Here is a 10,315-nt window from a genome sequence, read left to right as displayed (position 1 = left end):
GGAAAGACAGAGGAATTTGGATGACACTTCTTCCCGTGGTGGCCTGGACTTCTTTGCTGGGCGACTCCATTTCCCAGGCCCGTCCTTGGGGATGGGATGTGGTAGACTTGGGAAGTCAATGGCCTTCATGGCAATGCCAAACTCTGCCTGCGGGCAAGTGGCCGCAGCAAGTGGCAAGTGCTGGTGGTGCCATGGGTCATATGGGTGTCTTCTCCTTCTTTCCAGGTTTGTGATGGAGTGTGTGCCCAAACACCCACCCAGGGCTCTCCTCAAGACCTCGAGACAAGTCCCTGGTGAGGATGTGCAGACGAGAAAAGACAGTTTGCCACCTCTCCAGCAAGGTGGGAAAGGTAAAGCAGCTCCCAGCTCTTCTCCATGGGACGGGCAGCCAACTTCTGCCATGTTGTGGGGAAATGGCCGACGCTGAGCGCCAAAAGGCTCCGACTTGTCCCAAAGCTTCAGGCCAACTCCTGAGGGCCTTTTGTCCTAACGATTTGTTGGTGTCACCAAAAGAGAGCCCCGGGGTGGGATGTGCCCAAGGGTACAGTGGGAGGATGGTGGGCCAAGGCCTTCTCCTCCCCCTCTTCCCCTCAGAAATGACACCTGTCCCCTCCCCGGCACCACCCGGCTCCTCCTTCCTCACCATCATGATGATGACGAAGTCGGAAAACCACATTGGAAATGGTGCTGGTGTTGGGGAGGACACGATGGGGCTGCTAGAGGAGCAGAATGTCCAACCCTCAGACATTTTGGGAAGGGGCCTGAGCACCCCCTGCGTGTCCCTGGGTGGTCTGGCAGCGTCACAGCGACGCTCTTCTGAGGAGGTGTCTTCTTTCTGGTTCCAGTGGGGTTTCCCGGTTTTCCCTTTCCTGCTGCTCCGAGCCCGACTCAAAGCAAAACACCACAGTTCGGGGAAATCTTGGAGCTGCAGAAGAAGAAGAGGACAAGGTCTCTGGCCAGGTGAGGCTGAAGGCTCAGGGTGGGCGGCCGCACGGGGCCATTTTACCCGGAGAGGTGGGAGACGCTCCATCCCTGGAGACATTCCAGGCCAGGTTGGATGGGGCTTTGAGCAACCTGATCTGGTTGAAGACCTCCCTGCTCATGGCAGGGGTGTTGGACTAGATGGACCTTCAAAGGTCCCTTCCCACCCAAACCATTCCATCAGCCTGACTGGAGGTGTTCAAGGTCAGGTTGGATGGGGCTGGAACCAACCTGGTCTACTGGAAGGTGGCCCTGCCGATGACAGCGGGGGGCGTTGGACTAGATGAACCTCTAAATGTCCCTTCCAACCCAAACCATTCCATGATTTTCTGACCCAGCAAGAGCCCGTTCCCCAGCCCTGAATGCTCCTTGGTCATCACCACCCAAGAGTGGTGAAGGCAGCACCTGGAGGGGTGGGATGTGGCTGCCGGGAACACCCCCATTTCACAGGGCTGGATCTTCTCCAGCTCTTCAGGAGAGCCCCAGCGTGGTCTAGGGACAATGGGACAGCTGTGTGTCAGATGAGGGTCCCGGCACAGGGGGTTTCCTCAGCCAACCTGCTGCTGGCTACATGAGGAGGCACGTGGCTCATGGGGAGGGGCAGAAAGCAGCCCCAAACCCATTGTGTCCTCAGGTAGACCTCTCCCTTTGTGTCCTTCCAGGCGGCGGTTGGTGGTCCCAAGGGTCTCCTCCGACACAAACCAACCCATGACCAGCCAACCCAAGGGCAAAGCAATGCCCAAAAGACAACATGGACGCAGAGCCAAGAGATGGCAGCCAACCCTCAGTCCGATAGAGGAGGAAGAGGAGGAGAAGGAGGAAGAGAGGGAGGAAAAGAAGGAGGAGAAAGAGGAAGAGAAGGAGGAAGAGAAGGAGGAGGAGGAAGAGAAGGAGAAGGAATAGGGGAGAAAATCCTCACCGAACGCACAGTGCTGAAGGCGGTGAAGGCCGAGTCCTCCCATCCCCGCGAAGCCTCGGCCTTCATAACGTCTGTAATAGCCGTATTATCGGCAACGAGTTCTGAGGTCAGCCTGCTCAAGGAGCCTGCCTACGGGGCCCTCCAACGGCCACCACCGAGCCGAGGCAGCAAAACCAGCAAAGCTGTCCCTCCATGGAGAGTTCAGAGAAGACTTTAAAGGACAGTCCTGTGAAGAGTCCCTGGAAGGATCCCCTGAAGAGTCCTCCAGAGAGTTCCCTGCTGAGAACCCTCTGTCACCCGCTGCCAAGAACCCTGGCCAGACCCCCGGCTGTCCCCCAGCATCGGCCACCCCGCATGGCCCAACTGTTGGAGGAGCTGCTGAGGAGGCAGTCCCAGGAGGTTTTGACCCGCTCGCTGCTGCCACCAGCCGTTGTCTCCTGCCAGGCTGTGCCTAGATCGGGAGAGGCGGGTGGCAAGCAGGCCAAGCGCCCCGCGCCACACGGCACCCCCAGGACGCAAGAGACCTCCCCGTGGGCCAACATCCCACCCAAGAAGAGGAAGATGGTGGTGTGCTAGGTGGAAAAACACTCCAAACCCCTGTGGGAGGGAACGCCGGAGCGGGACGGTGCCGCAGTGGGCAGCAGCAGGCAGCACATGGGCAGCAACAAGCGGAGGGCATCTGATGGCAACACCATGGCCACCAAGCGACGCAGAAACCTGGTGGATGCTGGGGGGCAAAGTGCCCCACGCTCCCCCAGCCTCTCTTCATGGGCTGATAGAGAAGGCGTGGAGCACGCATCCCCACCGCATGCGACCCGCACCCACCCACTCCAGCCCCAGCCCCACTCTCCCACATCTCTCTCTCTTTCTTAATTCATTAAAGGTTTGATGTCTGGTTCACAGTACGTCTGCCTGCGGTCATTCCTGCAGTGGGAGGCACGGGGGTTAACGCAGCCCGTGCCGCATGTGTACATCTGACCCTCCACCTCTTCACCCCTGTATATGAGGAATCCCCCAAGGTTGTGGATGGAGACTGTCCTGGTTTGAGATAAAACAGAACCAATTTCGTTCAGTAACTTCGCTTCTTAGCGGGGCCTCTTCTAACTACTAAAATAACTGCATATTGTGCAGACAGTGTTCACTCTCTCAGAGAGATCAGACCAATTGTTTATAGCTGATGCCCAGGCATGGGATGCAGAGAGGCTCCTGCTTATACTTATTGCCATAACAGACAAGGCCAACCAACTTTGTTATTTGCCCCGTCGGAGGGTCGGAAGCGGAAAAGCATAGTGGGGTCCCACCTGCAGGGAGGAGCGGACAGGACAGGTGACCCAAAACTGACCAACAGGGTATTCTATCCTGTGGGAAACCTTGGCTGGTCCGAGGGATCAGAATACGAGTTTAACGTTGACCTTGAGCAGATATCCGTGTACCCTTGAAGAGACTGGGGAGTCCTGAGAAGAGCTAAGTAAAAAGATAAAGGTTGGCAAACATCCTGGCTTTGACCACAGCATGAACAGTGTGTGATGTGAGAGCGTATCGGGCAAAAGTAGAATGCTAGAATATATGCATAGATAAGCACCTGGGTAAAAGAATATAAAAAAGCACTGCTTGTTAAGTAAAGAAATTGGATTGCTGCAACTTGATGTCCAGTGTTGTGTCCGTCCCAACAACGACTCAGTATTATCAAGATTTTATCCCGCACATTTACACAAAACAAACAATAATATTCTTTTTTATTACACGTGGCAGGTCAGTGGCAATTCTTCATGCCTAATCTACTGATTACTCTGGTGTCTTGTCATGTTAAGAACATAACTCTCCCTCCTATAGTGGAATTATATTGTTACTGATTCATTGAATAAACTAATTATATTTTCTTCAGTCATGCCATTTGGCCAAGAATAAGGAGAAACATATTAAGGGAGGTAAATATTTATTAGCTTGTCTTCCTCTGACCTTAATTATGTTGGATAAAGCCCAACATTCAAAACAAAACGGAACTCTCTTGTTACTACCTTTTACAAGACACTTCAAGGGGGTATTTATTTAATCTACATTTAGTAATATAAAAGTTTGGTGTATCACTGCATCTAATCCTGTAGACACTCAAGACAGCCAGCAGAGAGCACGGAGCACCTCTGGGAAAGTGAGTCCTCTCACCTGTCTTTGGCACTGTCTTATGATTCAATAAATAGCCCCAAAAGAGTGCCTATATCTCTCCATTTCCAACAGAGAGCCTACACGAGAAATTTAAACTACATTCCTAACCTTAGGGTGGCTAAACTTAGACTACACAAATCTTGATCATGAAGAAAAACTCTATGAAAGACGTATGTTGTATATCTCAGGAAAGTACACGAAGGGTTAACAGCCCATTTCCACCTTTTCTATCTACACTCAATTGTTGCAGGGAGTCACCATGTGTGTGACAATATATGTAGAATCATTGAATCATAGAATCATAGACTTGTCTAGGTTGGAAGAAACCCTTGGGATCATCGAGTCCAACCATCTACCCTACTCTACAAAGTTCTCCCCTACACCATATCCCCCAACACCACATCTAAACGTCTCTTAAACACATCCAGGGATAGTGACTCAACTGCCTCCCTGGGCAGTCTATTCCAATGCCCCACCACTCTCTCTGTGAAAAATTCTTTCCTAATGTTCAGTCTAACTCTACCCTGTTGGAGCTTGAAGCCATTCCCTCTTGTTCTGTCATTAATTACCTGTGAGAAGAGACCAGCACCAACCTCTCTACAGTGCCCTTTCAAATAGTTGTAGAGAGTGATGAGGTCTCCCCTCAGCCTCCTCCTCCTCCAACTAAACAGTCCCAGCTCCTTCAACCGCTCTTCGTATGATTTGTTTGCTAGGCCCTTCACCAGCTTCGTTGCCCTCCTCTGCACTCCCTCCAGCACCTCGATATCTCTCTTGTATTGAGGTGCCCAAAACTGGACACAATACTCGAGGTGTGGCCTCACCAGTGCTGAGTACAGGGGCACAATCACCTCCCTACTTCTGCTGGCCACGCTATTTCTAAGACCAGCCAGGATGCCGGTGGCTTTCTTGGCCACCTGGGCGCACTGCCGGCTCATATTCAGCCGCCTCTCAATTAGAACCCCCAGGTCTCTTTCTGCCCGGCAGCTTTCCAGCCACACCTCCCCAAGCCTGTAGCGCTGCACGGGGTTATTGTGGCCCAAGTGCAGGACCTGGCACTTGCCCTTGTTGAAACTCATACCATTGATGTTGGCCCAATGATCCAATCTAAGTCTCTCTGTAGAGCTTCCCTATCCTCCTGGGAATCAACACTCCTGCTTAACGTGGTGTCATCTGCAAACTTGCTGATGATACACCCTATGTCCTTATTGAGATCATCAATAAAGACGTTAAACAGAAATGGTCCCAACACTGAGCCCTCAGGCACACCACTTGTGACCGGCCGCCAGCTGGATTTAAATCCATTGAGCACCACTCTTTGGGACCTTCCAGTCAGCCAGTGCTTGATCCAGTGGATCGTATGCTCATCCAGGCCCTGCGAAGCCAGTTTTTCCACGAGAATTGTATGGGGGATAGTATCGAATGCTTTTCGAAAGTCCAGGTATACAATATCAACAGCCTTTCCCTCGTCCAATATTCTGGTTATCTTGTCATAGAAGGAGATGAGGTTCGTTTGGCAGGACCTGCCTTCCATAAACCCATGCTGACTAGGCCTCACCCCCTGGTAACTAGGCCTGATCCCCTGGTACTAGGCCTGATCCCCTATATATATGGGGGAAAATTAAAAGTATTTCTATCCTCTTTGTAATATGCTATCTTTCATCATCACTAAGTTCAAAAAGCAGGGAGGATGGGCAAATGATGTCATAGTTTCTTCCTCTAACAGTAATTTAAAAACTGGTAAACATTGTCTGAGAAGATGGAAAGTACTTGCCTTTCTGCAAGTCTCGCCCGGTCGCTTCCAAGGGTAATAGCTCATTTTGCTGAGGTGAAGACACAGTTTTTGTTGATTGGTGTTTGAGACGGTACGGAATCTTGTAATACTCAGCTAAATATATCCCTATTACTATGGGATGTGTCGAGACACATCCCATAGTAATATATATATCCCTATTACTATGGGATGTGTCGAGACAACTATGCCTGTGTCGAGATATACGGTTTAGCAAAAAGGATCTTAGAAGGATGTTTAACCTGTCACAAAGTGAATAAGAGACAACTTAGAGAAAAAGTACAAGAAGGGCGTGAATTGGCTAAAAGACCATTTGAAAAAAAAAAAAAAAAAACCAAAAAAAAACCAAGTAGATTTTACTGAATTACCGAAGGTTGAGAGATATCAGTATCTATTAGTCTTGGTTGATGATCTTTGTAGAAGCCTTCTCGGTGGTAAGAACTACGGCGAAAACAGTTATTAAAGTCCTCTTGGAAGAGAGGCCCACATTTTACCTCCAAAATAATCAAGAAGCAACTAAATTATTTGGAACAAAATGGGAATACCACACTCCCTGGTATCCTCAAAGTTCTGGGAAAGTAGAAAGAATGAATGAGAAGATAAAGAAACATCTAACCAAGCTGAAGGTAGAGACGAGAATGAATTGGGTTATATGTTTGCCATTAGCCTTACTACATATTAGAACTCAGCCAAGAACAGATACTGGTATATCCCCCTTTAAATTGTTGTATGGGATGCCTTACGATTTCAGAATATTAGTAAAACACCTGAAAGTCGAAGATGAAATCTTAACGGAGTATATTTTAGAACTCACTAAAAGAAGAGACCTCCCTTGAACATTTCCATACACCGAATCCAACCTGGAGATCAGGTGTTGACCAAAACCAGAAAAGAAACATCTTTAACGCCCCACTGGGAGGGACCTTTTTGTTGTTTTACTTAACACAGATACAGCAGTACGGACAGCGGAGAAAGGATAGACCCACACTAGCAGAATAAAAAGACCTATCTTCCCAGAAAGGTGGACTATGACGTCGGAACCGAGAGACCTTTGAGTAAGATTAAGGAACAAGACTGGTAAATGCACTTTTCCAGAAGAGAAGTAACGGATAGTTTAACCATGTATAAAGCACCATACTTCTGGATACCTATGTTGGGTTGTTTGCAAGTGTGCAAAGTTTGGTAGGAAGTGGTCATGTGTCTCGTTTAACATGCAATCTTGCTGTATGAATTGTGGCAAAAATCTGACATATCAGGAATCAGAAAGTCAAGCAAAAATCTGTAAATTATTTTGGGGATGAGAACTATCAATATCTGAACCCTGGGAGGTATAAGAAATGAACTGGTATTGAGCCTTAAGACAGTGCGCTGTAAGATTCCTCTGGAAACAGGCCCAGCAACAAAACAGGTGGAAATATATTTAAGAATTATTGATAAATTAACAGCAGAGTTACTAAAGTGAGAAAGGCGTGGTAAAAGGAAAGCCAGAAAATTCCCCTGAAGACTACCTGCTGCTGCCGAGCAGATGTTGATATCCCGTTGCTCTCTGCATGAGAGTGGACGAGGACAGGCAGAGAGGTATTAAACAGTGGGGCAATGAAAGCTGGTATCCTTTCACTACCACGGCCTCAAGAAATGAGCACCAACCCTTCAATTGGCACCATAGTTAACTACCTTAATTTCCACCCTGGCGGGGCCCCTCATAATACTGTGGTTAATTCTAACCTTCGGGCCTTGTTATTGTTAACAGATTTGTAGCTTTTGTTAAGAACAGGTTAAAAACAGTGCAACTAATGGTAATAAAGCAATCAAAACTAGAAATGAAGATTATACCAGATGAAAACTCTGTTAAATGCAGCTTGTGAAGTACTGTCCAGGTTTGATCAGCAAATTTCTTGTAAATAAAAGAAAAAGAGGGGAAGGATTGTAATAAGTAACAGAAGATCATTTGCTGATCCAACCAGTCGCTCAAGGACCGTCTGGACAGGAGGTTATCTCAAGCACAATAAAAGCTCAAGCACAAGCGCTTAAGCGGTTTGATGAACAAAATAGTGAAAAGTAAAAGGGGGGAATTGTGATAAGCTCAGCGCTGTTTGTTCACCAAACCTAGAAACTCGCATTGTCACATTGTTTTACAAAAAGGCAATTGCTGAACCTGCTGTTGCAAGATAGCCCGCATCCTGTGAGCGGGCAAGGCTAAAACTGCAAAGGTCAGGTTATGCAAACAAAGTAGGATGTGAAAAAGACTTGGAGGAGGGGAGGGGGGCTCATGAAGACGAAGAGTACATGATGTGAGGAAGACATGAATCTTTCATCCCTGCGACAACCAGGAGGAAAAGGAAAGCAGAAAACGACCCCCTAGCAACAAGTTGTGTCGTGCAGATGCAGAGTACCCCTCTACCGGAAAAAGAAGAGTATAAAACCAGGGACTTTCGGGAACCGAGCGCGAGCCGTCGGCGGAGTGAGACTCCCGGGCCGCCCAGCGCTGTTTTGCTTGCTGCCGCTTGCTAATAAATACTTCAGTCTTAATTGGCTCCGTCTCCTCGCATCAATTTGTGGGACTAACCCATAACAAACCTGAAATTAATTACAGCTTGTTGGGAGTGTCGAGATGCTCAGGAATGGCCTGCATCAGGAATAGTGTGGTGAGCCGGACTAGGGAAGTAATCATCCCCCTGTACTCGGCACTGGTGAGGCCTCACCTCGAGTACTGTGTTCAGTTTTGGGCCCCTCACTACAAGAAGGACATTGAGGTGTTGGAGCGTGTCCAGAGAAGGGCTACAAAGCTGGTGAAGGGTCTGGAGGACAAACCTTATGAGGAACGACTGAGGGATCTGGGGTTGTTTAGCCTGGAGAAGAGGAGGCTGAGGGGAGACCTTATCACCCTCTACAACTACCTGAAAGGAGGTTTTAGAGAGATGGGAGCTGACCTCTTCTCCCTGGCGACAAGTGATAGGACAAGAGGAAATGGGTTCAAGTTATGTCAGGGCAGGTTTAGATTAGATGTTAGGAAGCATTTTTTCACTGAAAGGGTTATTAAACATTGGAATAAGCTGCCCAGAGAGGTGGTGGATTCACCATCCCTGGAGGTGTTTAAGAAAAGGGTAGATGAGGTGCTTAGGGACATGGTTTAGGAGTGGTGGTGTTTTTATCAGGGTAGGTTAATGGTTGGACTTGATGATCTTAAAGGTCCCTTCCAACCTCACTGATTCTATGATTCTATGATTCTATGATTCTATGCTCGATGGGGGCTCGGGAGTGGTTGGTGGGGGGAGAAGCGGTGCCCTGACCCCCACCTCTTGCTTTTCCCTTCTCCTCCCCAAGACTGCACAGCGCAAGATGAGGGAAATGCTCCAGCAGGTGAAGCAGCAGGAGCAGAAACACGCTCCGGGAGCCCCGGCCCCGCAGCACAGCAAGGGAGGCTCCCGCCGTGCCGCCCACCACCGCCCGATGAATGTAACCCCACTGCCGGACATCCCCCCCCTCCCAAATCCTCCTCCCCCACCCCCAGCGGGTCAGGGGAGCAAACCAAAGACCCCCCCAAACACACAGCCCCCCATTCCCCGCGGCGCTGCGAGGATGCACAGCCGAGGGGTACGGGGAGGGCTCTCTCCATCCCACAGCCTCCCCCTTCCTCCTCCCTCGCCTCCCGACGCTATCCCTTCAGTTGGACTAACACAGGCAGAGAGAGAGAAAGAGAGGTTTTATTATTCTTTTTTTTTTAATTTTTTATTTTTTATTTCCTAAAAGCCACCGGTTTTTCATCCCAGGCATGGCCAGAGGAGCTCACCCAGCGTTGAGGGGGGGAGGTTGGACTGCGGCACACAGCGCAGCGGCTCATCAGTTTTTAGGATTAATGTAACGATAACAAAACTAACGGCGATTTTTAAGTTTTGTAAGGATTTTATTTATTTATTTCATTTCAGAGGGGGTGGGAGCGGGAGGGGGATGTTTGTTTTTTAGCACAAGCCGGCTTTTCTAGAGGTTAAAGAAAGGCCGTGCTCGGCCGTAAATGCTTTGGGGAAAGATCCCGGTTGCAAGGAGAGAAGGCGGGAAAAGAGGGGCAGGGGGGGAAAACAGATTTCCAAGAGGTTGTCAGCCCAGGGCTGGGAAAAAAAAAAACCAAAACACTAGCAAAATTATTACTTTTTTTTTAATTTCAAAAGTAAAACACACACAACCCCCAACCCCAAATGACACACACACATCCACACACAAAAACTACCTCAGGTTTTCATACCTCAGCACATTGCGCTTCTGTTTCCCTTTTAGAGATTTTCTATGCCTTGTAAAACTGATAGCTGGAGCATTATTTTTGTTTATTTTCTTAATAAAAAAAAAAAATTAGTTGTAAAACACACTCTTACTGAGTGCGAGGCGGGAGAAGGAAAGCAATCCCACGGGTGCCAGAGCTCTTCCATAGTCTCCTTCCGCTGGCTGAGAGCCAGGGGCTGTTCCTTCGG

At 48.9% G+C, this 10,315-nt stretch overlaps 1 protein-coding gene across 1 annotated transcript in view; it reads left to right on the top strand.

Moving 5' to 3' along the window:
• Positions 1-2,788: 2,788 nt before the first annotated feature.
• LOC309685228 (E3 ubiquitin-protein ligase TRIM36-like) overlaps positions 2,789-10,315 on the top strand; it is a gene marked incomplete at both ends in the record, with an annotated part of 33,731 nt that continues 26,204 nt past the window's right edge. The window contains 1 exon segment of the mRNA XM_082501035.1: positions 2,789-2,806. Within this exon segment, the coding sequence (XP_082357161.1) occupies positions 2,789-2,806 (18 nt within the window).

This window comes from Vanellus vanellus (genome assembly GCF_965231255.1).
Source record: "Vanellus vanellus genome assembly, contig: HAP1_SCAFFOLD_224, whole genome shotgun sequence".
Classification (NCBI taxonomy): domain Eukaryota; kingdom Metazoa; phylum Chordata; class Aves; order Charadriiformes; family Charadriidae; genus Vanellus; species Vanellus vanellus.
The sequence above is the reverse complement of the archived record's forward strand: the minus strand, read 5'-3'. Positions and strand labels throughout refer to the sequence as shown.